Below are 18,244 nucleotides of genomic sequence, written 5' to 3' on the forward strand. Positions count from 1 at the left end.
AGCCTCATATTGCTGGCCGATGGTCTCCTTCATCCCGGTGATGGTGCCCATAATGTCCTGCAGGCACAAGTCAACAGGAGCAGAAGGGTCTTCTCTGGCGTCCTCCGGGGTACGGCTGGAGAGCCCGGGGGATCCTTTGGCTTGAGTGTACTGGTCCATAACGTTTGTCTGGACCGGTCCCCCACGAAGAGGCGTCTTGGTCTTCCGCTTCTCGGCTTAACCCCTGCCCGTCATGCTGGAAGATGCGCCCCGGAGGGGCCCGCGAGACCTGGTGAAAATGGCCGCCGGCAGGCCGGGCACCAACAAACCACGAAGCTAACTCGTACGGCCCGGAGAAAGTCACGACTTGACCCAAGAGGCTATAATGAGGAAGCAATGCTGAAACTAAATGGAGGCTGGATTGGTCCCCAGCCAAGCGAAAAGGTCTCTCAATCAGACCATGCCAGGATCCGGAAACGAAACCGAAAGTGGGGGTACGGCCACTGATGAGGTCCCACTGCCGTTGTTGTTCAACTACGTCCCGGTTCCACAAATCGCCAAGTCCCCGGCACGGCCTCCAGGTGGGCCTCAAAAGTTCAAAGTGCTGTAATTTCGGTTGCCCAAGTCCAATTTAAATTCTGGAAAGAGTTATGGACTCAGTCGAGGTTCACCTTCGAGAGTCCGTCCGAGAAATCAGGATATCATCAGGATAAATTGCGAGGAGTGGCGAGGGTCCGGGGAGCCCTGTGCTCACGCGACCATCTTGGATGCGCGCTAAGCTCCTCCCAACAATTGTGCATTGTTAGTCTGTCTTTTTAGGGCTTTAATAGCCGAACAGAAGTATTTGACTAACAGGCTACTGGTAGAATATCAGTAAAATGAATTCAAAATAAATAAAAATATCCACATTGCGAAACAAAAACAGTACACATTCAGTAGTCTCATTGTATAGTATCATAGTGTGTCATACAATCCAATCACAAAATAGCAAGTATGGTAAAAATTATCCTTTTTACTGTTCACATACTAGTGAGATAACACTTTAAAAAAAGAAATAATGTTTCCAATGGAATTGTGTGATAATTTTGACAGGTGGTCCTTTTGAAGGGTAATGCCCATGTAGGACTTCCTGTTTTATCAATCATAACTGTCAAAAATAGATGCATGTTACAATATTCGAAGAACAGAGTCTAGTAGAGCATGTATTCCCAAGAGAAGATGTATACCATAAGTAAATGTGCAGAATCTTAGTGAGGTGTTGCTATGGAAAATAGTGAAACTGACCCAGGGCAGAAGGGAAAGTGGAAGAACTGGTTCTGAACAGAAAGTCCATCCGTGTGTCCAGAGAGCGAGATAAAACCCACGGGCTTGCTAAGAGCATTCTTGCAGGACATATTAAATAAGTATTTTGCACATTTTCAAAAAGGAGCAGTGCCAAGGTAGTCTTCAATGAAAAGAAATGTATTTTGAAAGGAGGAAGGTCACATTAGTTACCTTCATGGGGCAGGGCAAGGAGGTCATTTTTCACTTGTAGCTGTCCGAGAGGACCTACAAACAGGGGTGATGAGTTGTGCTTGTGGCAAGATCACCATTTGTGGTTTTTTTTAGCATCTTTGGTAGCTCTCTGCTCCATCTCCATAAACCTGCTGCCATAAATATCCCGTGAGCCAAGGCAAAGGGGCTGGTGATGTTAGAATATAGACAGTATTATTTGGGTGGCTGCGAAGAGAAGGTTTGGCAGGTGATTCAATCCATTAAACTGGAAAAGTGTTTTTCAAATGGTGCATTTCAGTCAGCTTAGAGCCAATAAAGCCTGCCCCTGTTTGCAGGTCCTCTTGGACACATACAAGTACAACATTAACAATATATTTTATGAACAATCAAGAATCTCCCATTTCAGGTTCCTAAAATACACTCCTATTTTGCAGGAGGACCACCAAATTAGCTGAACCAAATTCAGATTTGAAATGAACATACCTGATTAAGATACTTTCTGTAATCTTGACGAAGTTCTTCCTTCAGTTTATGCTTTTTTCTTTCATATTCTTCACCAAGAGGTAGGCTCACACAGAAATCCTCCTCTGTAAAAGTGGAAACTGCCATTAATTACACTGAATAAATAAAATAACCTTTTATGGCTCAGGTCACCGTAATTAACTTAAAGCATAAAACCATATGACCAACAGGTATACAGAGAAAAACAACAAATATCTGGCTGTAAAAGGGCTTCTCCTAAGATCCTCTTCTTCTCAGCCTCTAGAGAACATGGTAAAGATCACGTTAAGCACTCCTTGTTCGTCCCTCACAGGCTTCCGACTATAAGAATTTCATCATGGTTCATAAAGTTACCTTTGTGAAAACACTACTATTATCACAATGCTATCCTTGCTCACAAGTTTGCTTTTTCCACTCCTCGATTACAGCTCTCAAAAGTTATTTGTAAATTTCCATCAGTTCTCTTTCTTCATTAAAGGCAGCGCCAAGACGCCCTAGGGCAGACGATGCGCTTTTACAAAACTCAAATCAAATTTGCACACAAGCAAAATGTGCCATTTACACCCACACAAGACCGATCCTGATTCAGAGAATAATCATCAATGAATTTTATTTCTACAACTCGCGTCATAAAAGCAAGTTTTTACAATAAATACATACAATATAGTTAAAATTGTAAAACTTCGATAACAACGTACAGCTTCCTCCTTGTATGAGTGCCCAAGCATTGCAGCATACAAATCAATTGAATGGTTGACAGGGCACAATCCACCACCCAATTTCCACAGGGGAAACTCAGTATCATCATTAAAACCAACTACTTTAAGCATTTGTTAAACTGGAGCTAGTGCGTACATTTCAATATGATGGAAGTCAGAAAAACAATTATGAACAGCGCACGCACACTTCTTAAAACTAGAAGCCTAAGCAACACATCGAGCAATATGGGGCATATGCATTATTAAGGCAGTTACCAACATCACATCTGGGTTACCACAGGTGATATTTTTAAGTGTTAGTTGTTGCACAAGACTATTGTTGGATCCCGCTAGACAGGGTAAAACACATCAGAGGAGCCAGAGTCAGACTTGGGGTGGGGATCTTAATTCCCACATCCGACCCAAAAACTTAGCAACAGAACATGCAAACAGTGTCCGAGGATCAGATCTTAAGATTCTGAGTGCAATTGTGCTACTTCTGGTCCCCAGCATCTTGCAAAGAGGTTTGATCCATTTTAAGTGGAGACCCTCATAACCAGGGCAGGCAAATAAACAGAGGCAACCGTTTCTACTGAGCCTTTGCAAGCAGGGCAAAGCACACCTGCACCTGAAGCCGAAGACCAAATGTAAGTAAAGGGTTTCAGAGGAAAAGTGCCAACCCTAAATTGAATGCAAAAACAACAGTTGATGGACAGAATGCAGAACAATGTAAACCTTCACCCCAGTACAGAGATCTGGGCCTAACTCCATTGTTTTTTTGCTCACCATGCCATTTCAGTTTGAACCCATCCATATGCAAATCAGTCTTGACCCTGTGCCTCATGGGAACAGTCCAGCCCGAACTGCCAAAGCCAGGTCCTCCCTGGACTAGAAGCAAGCATCCTAGGACTGGTTTTGGGGTTTCACCCCTCTTCAGCCAGGATAGCTTGATTCCAGTGGCATGGAGAGCACGGGACCCACGTCTGGGCATACCTTTCTATCTAGCAGCACCATGATAGAGTCCAAGTAGGGTGGGTTTCAAGAAACTGTGGCATTTTAAGTCTAGGAAACTACCCTTAAAAGATTAACTCTTCACCTCATGTGCCTCACAATACAAAATCCATAGCCAATTGTGGTTCTTTACTGACTCCGATTCTGATGATGGGGTGGGTTTTTCAAAAGTTCCCTCATGCCTACGTCGATTGATAGCTTATTAACTTGCTTTAGCCACTTGATTTTGTGGAATCTATCAGCATCAATAACATCTCTTAGGACCATGGCATAGTGGGCTAATTAAAGTGTAGACCATAGCCTTCTCCAAAATAATAATGGGTGGCATCTAACTTTAGTGACTAACGCTTTTCAACCTATGTCAAGCATTTAGGGTTTCATCACGGTGCTAGGGGAAGGAGAGTCCAACTTCTCAGAAACATTCTCTGGGACAGTTAAAGCAGAGATATTAGAGACCCCCTCTGAGACGTATAAAGCGGAGTCCAAGGCTTTAGCATAGTAAACCTGTAAGGCTGGGCCGATTGATTTGGAATAGGAACAATTATGTTCCTTCACTATGGTCCCGGAGATCTGTCTGTGTTTTAATGACATAACATCCACTTGGGGTTTCCATGATATGTTCGAAGACAGGGTGACACCAAAGTAGTTAAAAACATCTGCCCTCTCAAGTGGCTTGTCCTCCAACATCACTCTTCCCCATGTCGCTTAAACGTCATGTACTTTGTTTTTGTGGCATTGATCTCGAAACCTCGCGCTGTACCAAACTCCTCAAAAAGGTGTAGTGCACGCTGTAGCCCACCAGGAGTTTTCAAGCTCAACAAAGTATCATCCGCAAACAATAAAATGTGTTTTAGAGCCGACCAAAGCAGGGGCATCAGTGGGAAAGGAAGAAAGGAACTGAACAATGGTATGAAGGAACAGGGACATCAAAGTAGGGACATAAACACAACACTAACAAACACCTTTGTCAATAGGGAACTGATTGGTGATTTCGCCCTGTCCACTTCAGCGAACTGGAGAAAAATTATCTTGGTGCAGAGTAATTACTATGGCTAACAGATCTAGAGGTGTACCCAAATCCTGGAGGACCAACCACAACTTCTTGCAGGGGACTAAATAAATCAAAAGCTGATTTAAGGTTCGCAAAGGCTAGATACATGCTGCCTTTGCTGATTGCCACTACACTACTGTATAAAAGCAAGAAGCGAAAGACCTAGTTTATTGTACTGATTTTGTTGCGGAAGCCCGCTTGGAAGAATGAGAGGATGTCATTATCAGTAATCCAGTCCTGAATTTTAACCAGGACTAGACAGGCAAAAATCTTTTGAACAGAGTCAATTTAACTGACTGGCTGGTAGTTCTCATTCGAACATCAAACTCCTTTTTAGGTCGAGCCTAGAGTCCGTGTGCATGTGCTGCTCTGCGAGGCATGCTGTATTCAGTCTGTGAATAATGTCCATGCCCACCGCTTTTTATAGGTTCCTTCCTGTGCCTTTCGAGATGTCTTTCTTTGGTATGGTGCAGTGGTACCATTTGTCCCTCCTTTTGGTAAGTTTGTTACGCCACTGGCGACTGGCCCTGTTACATGGGTCATTTTGCTTCAGGGCATTTCTGTTAGTGTGGGCACTCTTTTTTTAACTTTTAATTTTGTCCGGAACACTAGCGAAGTGTTTAACGTCGCTGCGTGGTTCACAGGCGTGACCGTGTTTTTGTGTGCCTTAAAGTGCTGCTGGTCTCTCTCGTCTCAGATGTTAGCTCTGTGTGGGATGGGCGAAGTTTTATACTTTCCCTGCAACCTTAATCGGACAAATCAATTTAAAGTGGGTGCAGCTGTGTCGCTGGCTATGTGCGTGCGTGTGCGAATGATCACGGCAAGCTCAATCAGCTATTAGTACGTTGTCGGCATGCACCAGAAATGTGCAGGGAAAAACAAAAGTAACAAAGATTTCTTTTTAAATATCAACGGGCATGTGGATTCCAAAATTTGACTGCTAATAAACAGTCTGCCAAAGTTTATTATTGGGAAAATGACGAGCAGAACACTGCTCCATGATACAACCTGAAGGACCAAAACAATGTTGGTTGCCTACACAATAAATCAGCAGGCAAAGGGCCATGATACTTAACGTCGTGATGTTACGATGATATGGAGGATACCGTCTGTTCCAGTGTATTGGGGGAGAAAGTACAATTGTGGACACTGGAACATCCTTCTAGAGTTCTGGAGGGAAGAGATATAGGATTTTCTCATGGCTAATTTTAAGACAGGGTGGGCAAGATTGCGGCAGTTGCGTTAAGAGACCACCTTACAGCTGTAAACTACTCAGGATGGGTATTGTCACAAACAAGAATTTGCAATGCATTAGGTCTCGCAATTGCGACATTTTGAGCTATTGGCATTGTAAATGACAATGCCTTTTATTTATGTGTTTAAAAAACCTGCAATAATAAAAGACATTGTCATTTACAATACCAATAGGTCAAAGTTTCTAAAATGCGAGACCTATTGCATCCAAATGCTTGTTTATATATAGGGATTACTTTAGCATCCTTCCAGGAGTACAGGATAGGGTCACTGCTGGCAATGGCCTTAGCCAGAATTAATATGTACCTGGACCTGTTTAATCTGTCCTGAAAAAACATGTCAGTAGGAATGCCACCGGGTCCTGGCGCTCTACCTCTCGTAACTGCATCTAGGGCATTAGAAACATCTGCTGCTCTCAGTTGAGGCAACGGGACAGAAGGTGATCAGGTCAGTTGACTCATCGTACGCGACATTTAGGGGGAGACCCTCTGAATATAGATGTGAGAAATGATCAACCCAGGGAGCAGGGCGAGGTAATTGTGAGGGGGGTGGCGCTTGCCGAACACTACTCCCCTTGACTATGGACTAAAATCTAACAGACAGAGTCCTTAGCGGAGCAAGCAGCTGTAAGATCTTGCTATCTCCCCACGTCCCACTATCTTTTTGCACGCTCCAGAGTTGAGTTAATGAGCTTCCTTGCTGTGTGGACCTGCAGTGTGTCCTTATTTTTTTATTGCCTTGACCAATAGAGAGCGTTTTCGTCTGCATTCCTTGTCGAACTAGCATTTTGTTGCAGAGGGGGACGTCCGAAAAGATATGGGAATAAGAAAATAGGGTAGTATTTTCTTAAAGAGCTTGTTGGGAAGGTCAATAACTAACCCTTTACTGCACAGGACGAAGGCTAGTGCAAGGTCCCCCGTGTACTGCAGTGGCCCTATGGTACACTGGTAAGCCGCTGTTTGATAAACATCCTCTACTCGGCAGAATCCAAAACTATACTCTGAGGCGCAGAGGCCCATCCTTGGAAAACTCAGGTGCGAGGCGCCCTGGCAGTACTAAGCACCGTGTGTGTACACACTGTAGACAGGCGATAGAGGAGAAAGGCAACGATGGGGAAAAACGATAACAAACAGGCTAAAATCACCTTTGAGAAACGAGCATCCAAAATGCAAGACATTGACCAGACGCAGATCACTGTGGTGCCTGAAACACAGCTGGAACCGGAGCAAGAGGACGATATCAAAACCATGCTCCGCAAAGTGAAAGGTAGCCTCAGGGCGATAGACGCCAAACTGGACTCGCTGGTAATACGGATGGACAAGGTCTCGCAGAGAGTAGACCAGCATGAGGATAAGAAAGATGCTTTAGAAACCAGAGTCTCAGACTCAGACGACTGACAAGTGGAGATGCAGGAACACCTTCGCAAGATGGATAAAGTGTTAGATGTAATCAAGGCACGCAACAAAGACCTCGTAGCTAGATGGAGGAGAAATAACGTCCGAATTACAGGAATACCAGAATCCACAAATACAGAAAAATTTGTGGAGGGCCTCCTGCGGGATCTATTCGACCCTTATCTGTCACCGATGTTCCAGGTGGAGCGCTCACACAGGACACTGGGAGCACGACCGTCTCCTGGTGCTCTACCCAGGACAATACTGGCTCGCCTGCTCAACTATAGGGACAGAGACACCATCCTGAGACTAGCTAGCGAGAAAGGAGAATTGAGACACCAAGGGAATAGCATTGCGCTCCACCCTAATTTCACCCAAGCAGTGCAGGCAGCAAGGTGAGAATTTATACCGGCGAAAAAGTCATGTACAAAAAAAATTGGATCTAAATACCAAATGCTCTTTCCCACGAACCTGCGTGTGCAGACTGGAGGCAAGCCCATGCCATTCACTGAAGCAAGTGCGGCGCTGAAGTTGGCTAAACAAACAGTTAGGAAACACCAGCACAAAGACACAGAGACTGCACGATTCTCAGGCGACCAACTAAGCGATAATGACTGAACACAAGGGTTGAGAAAGGGGTGCCTTGGGCTTCTTGGTATACAACCCGAAGTGGCACGTTAAGGGGCGTCGTATTAGAATTATATTTCAATTGGAACCTCAGATTTGCTTTGCAATGTTCGTATAATTGTTATAAAGCTCGGCCACCCCGTAGCCGAGGCAACGGGGCAGTACGCCGGCTAACCCATGCCCCCACGGGATGATTCCCATTGACTCGATGTTTTACGGATTACAGTTTGTGATAGGTGGGTTATCGAGGGATACACAACTTGTTTGCGGGGTTGGTGTGGGAGGTGGGCGGTATGGGGTGGTTTATGTTCTAGAATGGCAATTACTTTGTATTTCAGATCTGTCGGCGCGGATTGACAAGACTGGCATCACAATACACATACATTGGGGGTGATTTCAACATTGTTTTATCGCTCTCGGAAGACAGAGAGGGAGCATCTCGTACGCACCACCCTCGGGCCACTGCGACTATACAGGGAATAATACAGGACCACCACTTAATTGACACGTGGCGCATGCTACACCCCACAGATCGGGAAGGCACATGCATAACGCAGCAGTATCATGCGTGGTCCAGGTTAGCCTTCTGGTTGTTGACTAAAGATCTACACACATGGGTCACTGATGTTACACATCAAGCTCGCACACACTCAGATCACGCGCCAGTGACGCTGGCCCTTTCGGTGCCGATGCCGTACAGGCAGCCATTCGCATGGCGGCTCCCCCCCAATTAACTCTATGACCAGGGCTTCAGGGAAAGCCTAAGAAGACACATTGAGGACTATTTCAAACACAACACGGGTTCGGTGGACACAATGGGAACGTTGTGGCAGGCGTTCAAAGTAGTGGTAAGATGCCTTTGCATGGCAGGACAGTCTGGCGTGCTCCGGGACATTCGGGGGCACTTGAGCAGATTGGAAGCAGAGATAAAGACACTAGAGACGCAATACTTTCCCTTGCCCACCTCCACGGCCTTCGCTGATATCTGTGCCAAACGGACGGAATATCAGGAAACAGCCAACCGAGAAACCAAATTTCTACACAAACACGGGCAGGCGCGTTCTTTCAGGGAGGATGACAGGCCGGGGAGAACCCTCGCAAACATGATCCAGAGCCCCAGAGGGTCCACATTTGTCACTGAACTGATCACGCCGGAAGGCACCACGGTGCACTCCGCGCCATATCTCCTTGCCACAATGAATTTTTTGTATGGAAAACGATATACCTCTCGATCAAGCCTACTGAGCGAGGTCCTGAAGGACAACTTTGACTCGGTAGAACTACTCTGGTTTAGCAGGATGCATCGTGAGTATATGGACATCCCCTTCACTGTAGAAGATGTGAGTCGAGTGATAGGCAGCATTCCAGCTGACAAGGCACCTGGGGCAGATGGCCTAACGGCTACAATTTACAAAGAATACTCCGACATCCTGGCGCCACGGCTCTTGGACATCTACCGGGAAGCCATGGAAACAGGTATTTTACCCAACTCCATGCGCAAAGCTATAATTATCACCACTTTAAAACCTGATAAGAACCCCTCCCAGTACGACTCCTATCGGCCACTCTCACTGATCAACCTGGATGCAAAGATCTTTGCCAAACTGCTGGCTGTCCGCCTCCAGCTGCTGCTGCCCCGGATAGTCAGACCGGATCAGTCAAGTTTCATACCGGGGAGATCCACCTCTCACAATTTCCGAACTCTGTCCGCGCTTCTCCACTACCTCGCCCCCCATGTGTCAGCGATCGCAGCGCTCTTAGACGCCACCAAGGCATTCGACTCCCTAGAATGGAGGTTCCTATTCCCACTCTTACACAGACTGGGCATGAGTCCGCTATTTAATAACCAGATACAGTTGCTATATACCATGCCAACGGCGCAAATGCGGGTCAATGGCCTGGTCTCAGACCCAATACCTATTACAAGGGGAACCAGACAGGGGTGCCCCCGGTCACCACTATTGTTCGCAATAGCTACTGAACCACTGGCGGCCAGGATTCGCCAGCACCACAGTAACAAAGAAATAGGGTTCACTACACGGGCACTCACTGTGTCAATGTACGCAGATGATATCACCTTATATATGATAAATCCCCAGGACAACTTCTCGCCCATGACGCGCGAGATGGTGCGCTACGGTGGGCTTTCGGGAGTCGAAGTGAACTGGAGTAAATCGGTCCTAATCCCTGTGACTGCTGGTACACAACCCTTTGACACGGAGTACCCCCATAGTCTGGGCGACTGGACCGACACGATATCTGGGCATCTGGATAAGCAAAGACCTGCAAGAACTTTGGACGGCAAACTATGGAAGGGTGGTAGACTGGATCGAGGACAGAGTGCGGAGATGGAAGACTCTCCCTCTCTCGTTTATAGGTCGCATAGCGTTGGCCAAAATGATTATCCTACCTAAGCTGCTATACCCGTTCGTGAACGTCCCTATCCCGCTCACAGCACACTTCTTGAAAACACTCCGTTCTTTAATGGTTGAGCTGGTCTGGGCGGGGAAACAGCCAAGAATCTCGTGGGAGACGCTAACAGTACCACAATCACAGGGCGGGCTGGCAGCCCCAGACTTTGCTCTTTATGCACACTGCGCACAGGCTCAGTTCTTACACTATTGGGTGCACCCCACCCCATTTCATCCTCACGTAGAGGTCAAGCTGGACAGAGCTGCACCCCTCCCCCTAAACACGGCCATTTATAAACCATTCAAGCGTCCCCGCAATGAAGTGGACAGTGTTGAGGCAATGCGGTGGGCCTGGGGGGGGGCCTCTGCAGACGTGCCAATAAAGACATACTTTATGCTTCCTCAATTCCTTTGGCAGGAAACCCACTAATTCCACCACTGATGGACAGTAAAGCACGGGAGAGAGCTCGGGTACACCACATACTGATTGGACAAAACCTATATCCTGACAATCACTTTCTCACACTGCAGCAGACGTGTGGACCTACGCCCCCCTCTGGACTAGATATGCTACTTTATTATCAACTGAGAGCGAATTGCAGAAGCAAAATTTGGTCCCTTCCCAGCACCCCCCCCCCCCCCCCCCCCCCCCACAGCTGTCAGCCCTAGAAAATGTACTATCTGTTGAATCGGGGCGCAAACTGATCACACGACTCTACACGATCACACAGAGGGAACACCCGATCAGCATGCCTGCGGTTCGCGGGGCATTGGAGGCAGATCTAGACGAGACCATAACAGACTAGCAATGGGACTTTAGCTGTAAACAACTACAACAGTTGACTCCAAATTACCGGCTCAGATTAATGCATTTTAAATACATGCATCGACTCTATAAAACCCCCCCTGCAACTGAAGCGGATGGGTTTGCAAACGGACGACAGTTGCTGGAGATGTGGGGCATCCACAGCGTCATTCCTACATGTGGCGTTGTGGTGCAGGCCTATAGCAAATTTCTGGTCCAAGGTACTGCAATATATTGGCAACATAACGGGACAGGTCTTGCCTTGCACGCCGCTGGTGGCCCTGCTGGGAATTATCCCACACATACCACCGAAGCTGAGGAAACTACCGGCCATACTATGATTGATGGCCAAGAGGCCCTACATTGGGGTGCGGTCCACGCCCCAGGGTGCAGGACTGGGTTCGAGAGGCGACATACTGTAGAATTCAACTGCCAGAATACTTGGATCTAATGTGGGCGCGCCCCAGGGACATATGAGACCCATTTGTACACTGGCTGTCCTCTGCAGATATGGATGGACTCTAGCACCAACACACGACGGCTCAGACTATTCTGACCAAGACTGAGCTATATGGGGCAACTTTTAATTACGATACCCACGAACTAGACATGATTGCACCCTGTTATTCCTTAATCTGTTAGGACAGGCTGTATATTCACGCAGTTAATGCACATTATTTTAGTACTGTACCATGTCCTAACACGCCGAAGAGATGTCCCACTGATATATTATGTATGTTGAACAGAGCCAAAGATATATGACAGATTTGTATGTAAAGCACTTGTGAGTTCAAAATGCCACGGTTTGTCATGTTCTCTGAAATAAAACAAGTTTAAAAAAACAGGTCAACCAGCTGGGCTGCGATTTGGGGGAATGGAAAGGTTTAGGTAGCCAGGTTTGAAGAGTGGTTCCAGGCATCAGATTTCTTAGAATAAACAGATATCGTAACCATTGATAAAATTGGTCCAGTCTGGAAGTGTAACCTTGGAGCCCAGGTCAGCCACATTCCAGTAGATAATAGACATCAAAGATCTGGTCTTGGTGCCTGTGGAAAAAGGAGTGAGGGATAAGGGTGCACGGAACAACAGATAGGCCCATAGGATCACCCAGAGCCTGGTTGTCATATAGGGCGCCCAGAACCTTTTGTGTGGGAGATCCAATGCATTCATGGGACGGGGCACATAGGTCTGCTTGAGGTCTCTATGCTCAGGCCATCTATATTTGAATCTTATTTTGGATTCACATAGGTGAGATATTAGAGCATCACAGGCCACTAGATTATCGGCTGGATCCCTCTTACACAGACTTAAGTCGATGATGTCAAATGTGATGCCACTTTGTGAGTACCTTTTCGCCCCAAGGATTTCCTCCCATATAAGAAAGCAACAACCCCTCATTTTCGGATCCAATGGATGGTTTTATTAATTAATGCATCCTCACTTTCTCTATGCATGTGCTGGGTGAGATTAGGAACATTGGTCAGGGAAATGGAGCAGCTGGAGTTAAGGGCAGAGGGTCCCAGATGTCAGGTAGATATATGCGTTGGGACTGGGGGATGCCTAGGCGGCTCGAGCTGCTTGTTGCTATAGTTTGGGGACTGAGAGGAGCTAGGGGGTCATACAAGACTGCTCTTAATTGTATGATTGAATACCCCGGCCCCTCTAAATGTTCCTGGAGGGGAAATCATGAGTGGAATTATGAGAGACTGCTTGGTTCCCATACTCTGTGAGATTTGGTTTTCTGAGCAAAAGATGACTGTTCGGAGGGTGTGAGATACAAATATTATCAGTAGAATGAGGGAATTCCTCAGATAATCGTATTAATGTAATAGACATACGCGATACCACTGGTTTAAGGTCCCACAATAATCCCCTAAGCTCTTTAAGGTGCTTGAGAAGATGAGCTCTGTCTCCTGGGATGGATGTTAGGGGCCCAGGGCCCTTGTCCGTCTTTGTGAGTGACAGGGAACTGGTTTGCTCAGCAATGGACGAGTAGCAATTGGTACAGGGGATATGTTAGACCTGGCACCATTGGCGTGAGTCTCCCTTCCATTTATCGCTGTGTCTCCTCTGTTTTTGCTGGTTATAGATGCTCTGGGCGCTGTGCCACTGCCATTCAGTGCCACAGCGCGAATGCTCCCTGTGTAAAGTTGACATGTGAATTGGTATATCCATGATTGGCTTATTTGGTTTATTTGTTAGTCCCCAGTAGCGTGGCCTGTGTGTGCCCAGGGCTGGTAAACCAAATGCTGCTGGTGGGCCTGCAGCGCTGGTTTGTGCCACCCACAGAAGCAGCTTGTAAAGTGTGTCTCAGACCTGCCACTGCAGTGTCTGCGTGCAGTCCAGAACTGCCATCTTGGCTGTGAAATGCACCCACTTCCCAGCCCCTGAACCTTCCCTTGGCATCATGTAAGCCACCCCTATGGTAGGGTGCATTGTATGTGTAAGGTAGGGCATTCTCTGATGTGTGTAGCATGTCCTGGTAGTGAATTACACCCAATTTCGTTTTTCACTACTGTAAGGCTACCTGTTCTTCATAGGCCAGAATGGGAGGTTTAGCTATTACATTCTATACTGACCCACAGAACATGGTAGAAAAACGAATTTAGTATGCCTGAGCTCAGAATAGTAAAATACATCTTTTAGTGAAGTTTATTTTTATATTCTGTGTTTGAAAATACCACTTTTAGAAAGTAGGTATTTTCTTGCCTAAGCCTTCCAGTGTGCTCTGCTGTTATGTGTATTCGCTGTCTGGTTTTGGAGGGACAGGGCAGGCTGAGTCAGACCTGGGTTGAATAGAGAGATCTGCATTGGAGTATGGGGAGGGGTAGCTCCTGGACCTGAATAGGGCTGTGCCTGGCAAGGTGAATGCTAGCTCCACCTCCCACTGTGCGTCTGATGGCAGAGCCCCTCCTTCTGAAAGGAAGGATGCAGCCTGGTAAACAAAGTGCTCCAGGGCTGGGCAGAACTGGTTCTGGCTGGGTTCAGTGACTTGTGACTCTTTAGAACAAAGACTTTTGGGGTATAAATATCTGTGCCCAAACCCCTACAATTTGTATTGCTCCTGGACAACAAGAAGAACCTCTGTCCGTGTAACTACAGGAATCTGCAGGAGAAGGACTGTCCTTGTGCTTGTGCGCTGTTTCTTGGACTGGCCTGCAGTGGTTACTACTGGACTTGGAAGAAGAGGAAAAGGACTTTGAGGGAACTTTTATTTTTGCTATGAGCCTCCTGTTTCCTCCCAGCGAGGATTTCTATCTGCAGGTGAGGCTCCTGTGAGTTCCAGGGCCTCTAGTTCTACTGTGGAGAAGAGAGTTCTGAAAATCGTCGCTAACCCCAGTTAGCGAGCCGCTGCAGCTGGAGAGCGTGAGGAAAATCGTCGCTTTGCTGCCGCCGAGTGCTCGCTACCGGAGATCGTCGCATCACCTGTCTGCGGGCCTGAAAATGCTAAGCCCGAGGATTATCGCATTGCATGTTGGTGGGCCTGAAAACGCTCGCTAACCAAAGATCATCGCATCACCTGTCTGCGAGCCTGAAAACGCTCGCTATCCCGAAGATTATCTCATTCCCTGTTAGCGGGCCTCAAAACGCTTGCTAACCAAAGATCATCGCATGAAGTTCATCGCTTCACAATATCGCAGCGCGGACGTCTCTGGCTCCCCCAAGCGTCTCTCGGTGCTGGCAGTGCTCCGGGTGGCGACGCAATGTTCCGCGGGTCCGGCGCTGGGCAAACACTGGTCAGGGAGCGCTGTTAGGGCAGACGTCAGGCAGGAGCCTAGAGCCGGCGCGCCCTACCTCGCTGCCATCTTGGCCACGCCCGCCCCCCGGGTTTAACATTTTACAAGAATCTTTTCCCCAGAAGATATGTCAACCTCACGAGACGGACAGTAAATTATTTTCCACATGATTTCCAATATTCTTTTGAAGAACAAGAGTTTATTACTGCTATAAATAAGTGTACTCCAGGTAAAGCCCCAGGACCAGATGGGGTACCTGCGGATATTTTTAATCAAACCTTAGGTTATGCGCCCCATTACTTACAAATGTGTTTAGATCTTTAGTGTTGGGGTCCATCACACAGTCTTGGGAGACCGCTATTGTGGTTCCTACTTTCAAACAAGCATTTGCAATGGCATAGGTCTCGCAGTTACACGAGTTAAAGCTATTGGCATTGTAAATGACAATGCCAATAGTCATTAGAGTCATTAGAGCGTTTGAGGACTTGCGTGCTTTAGCGCTGTGCTGAAGGTGCGCTGCGTTTTTTTAATTCACCCGTTTTGTATTTCTGTTAATTTTTAGCTTGTTCTCCCCTGATTTTAAGACTGGGCATTCTCCCCCTTACCTGCACTTTAATTGTTGACTCACCGCTGCTTTAGCAGGTCCGATTCTGGGGGTTCCGATACTGTGGAGAATCGGCCGCCATCTTGGGAGTGGTGGTGACGTTTTCTGGACGCCATTTTGAGCAGTCTAGTGGTGTTGCAGACACGCGGTCACCCTATTTAAACCAGTCCTCAAGCGCGCAGCGGTAACGCGCAGCGGGCGCGCCTTCATTGCGCCTGAGTCGAGCCAGAGTCCTGCCCGTCTGCGCCCGTCAGCGCTAAGGAGGCGCGAGGCGTGGCGGTACTCTGCTCGTGGGAGTTTGTACCATTCTAAGGTTATGTCCTCGGTGAGTGGATATTCCAGGGATGAGTTGTTGGGTATTGGGCAGTCGGTCCCATGTTGTGCACATGGGCCTGTTAGCCCCCTCTGTGGCCCGTATAAGTGTGCCTGTGGAATTTGGTCGCTTAATGCCCCTTATTCGATCTCTGTCCTGACGGAGTCTTCTCCGGTTAAGTCCTCTCGTAGTAGACCACAGGTCTCTCGAGATATTACTATTTGGAATCTCAACATCAGGTCCCTTCTGAAGCACCACTCAGAACTTCATGATCTTATAAGGGATGAGACACCGGACGTGTTCTTCATGACGGAAACATGGCTTCAGGAAGTGGACACGGCAGCCGTGAATCTTGCACTCCCTCCAGAGTATTCCATCTTCACTCACAATCGGGCATCTAGGGGAGGTGGCATCGCCGTGGTCGTAAAATCCTGCTACCCTTGTGACTGGAGGGTAGTGAATTTGGTAGGATGTGAAAGTGCGTTCTTCAGAATTTCTATTAGCCATCATTTTACTTTGTCTGGCCTCCTAATTTACCGTCCTCCCGGGTGTGACACTGCTTTTAGAAAGACTCTCCCGGAATGTGTCAGCTCTTTGGCAATGGGCTGTGCAAACTTCAGCATCCTTGGAGACCTTAATCTCCATTTTGATTGTTGTCATATCTCTGCCATTAGTAGTAATTTGGCGGATTTGAAGGCCCTTCAGCTAAATCAGCTGGTTACCTCCACCACTCATGTGGGGGGCCACATTCTTGATCCTTTATTCACTAACTTGACAGAGGCCAAGGTGGCTAGGCCCTGCCCAGTTGCCTGGTCCGACCACTTTTTAGTGAAAATTCTTCTTTTGATCAAAGAACATCCATTCAAGCCCCTGGATAGAGTAGTGCATAAACGCCACTGGAAGAAACTCAAACTGGAGGATTTTCACCATCTCCTGGAGGTCAACCCACTAGGCCCTTTTCTCAATGTAGATTCTGGATATGACCTTTTTTGTGATTGGGTTTCTCGGGCCTTGGATGTATTGATCCCCGCGGTCTGGACGAAATGTCGTCCCAGAGAACCCAGCCCATGGTACGACAGTTCCCTGGTGCCGTTAAAAAAAGCTTGTAAACAGGCAGAAAGGGACTGGCGGAAATCCTATGAGGCTGGGAAAAAAAACTCAGTATTTTTCTAAAATTAAAACATATCATAGAGCTGTGTGTAGAGCCCGTGCAGCCTATTACTCCCAGGAATTTAGAACTAGCCTCAATCCGTCCAAGCTAATTTTTAAGGTCCTAAAGGACCTGACGGCTAAAAGAGCATCTGCGGCGGAAATTTGTTCAGTGACCCATTCTGAAGATCTGGCCTCTTTCTTCCTTGAAAAGGTCCAAGCTATTTATCGTGCCTTCCCCATCATTGAGCCGGTAGCTGAGCCTACTAGCCCTACTCCGGCCATATGTGAGGCCTTGGCCTCACTCCCTAGTTTGTCGATGGAGAAATTTCATAAGTTGGCATATAAGATAAAATCTGGCTCGCCAGCGGATCCTGTGAGGCAAGCCCAGTTCAGAGACTCTGCTGATATTTGTCTTCCTCCACTGCGCCACCTCATAAATCTTTCTCTCGCCTCGGGTGTTGTTCCAATTAAATGGAAACAGGCTGTTGTGACACCCATATTGAAAAAGTCTACAATGGACCCCCTTAAACTCGAGAGCTATCGCCCGATCTCTCTCCTTCCCTGGGCCACGAAAGTTGCTGAGGCCTATGTGAACGGGGTACTGTCTGAACATTTTGTGAGGGCAAGCATTCTGGATTCCTCCCAGAATGGCTTTCGTGCTGGTCACAGCACCGAGACAGCCTTGCTCTCAATGACGGAACATCTTCAATCTGTGCTTGACTCTGGTCAGACTGCGGCACTGGTATTACTTGATCTTAGTGCCGCGTTTGATACGGTCTCGCACAGGATCCTACTTCAATGTCTCAGAGAGGCGGGTGTTACGGACACTGCACTCAACTGGTTCCGCTCCTTCCTTGCTGATCGGACCTTCAAGGTTGCTACCCCGCCTTTTGAGTCCAAGTCCTATCCGCTGGAGCTGGGTGTGCCTCAGGGTTCGTCGTTGAGTCCCACATTATTCAACCTTTATGTGAGACCGCTAGCAGCTGTCGTCAAACATTGGGGCATGACTATGGTCTCTTATGCTGACGGCACGCAGCTGGCGGTCGCCCTGAGTGGGGACTCCGACCTCGACGCCCCCAGATTCCGGGATGGACTCCTGGCGGTAGCTAGCTGGATGAATGCCAACTGTCTTCAGCTTAATGCTAAAAAAACTGAGGTCATGATTGTGGGCAAGCGGACGGATCTTTGGGGTGACACGTGGTGGCCTCCTGAG

At 47.5% G+C, this 18,244-nt stretch overlaps 1 protein-coding gene across 5 annotated transcripts in view; it reads right to left on the reverse strand.

Annotated features, from left to right (window-relative positions):
- The window catches only part of CSPP1 (centrosome and spindle pole associated protein 1), a 1,290,317-nt gene that overhangs the window by 1,205,843 nt on the left and 66,230 nt on the right, over nt 1-18,244 (reverse strand). For all 5 annotated transcript variants that reach the window (XM_085605499.1, XM_085605497.1, XM_085605498.1 and 2 more), the window contains exon 4: nt 1,957-2,060. In XM_085605499.1, the coding sequence (XP_085461625.1) occupies nt 1,957-2,060 (104 nt within the window). The remainder of the gene's footprint in view (nt 1-1,956; nt 2,061-18,244) is intronic.

The sequence above is a fragment of the Triturus cristatus genome, chromosome 5_1 (genome assembly GCF_964204655.1).
Source record: "Triturus cristatus chromosome 5_1, aTriCri1.1, whole genome shotgun sequence".
Lineage (NCBI taxonomy): Eukaryota > Metazoa > Chordata > Amphibia > Caudata > Salamandridae > Triturus > Triturus cristatus.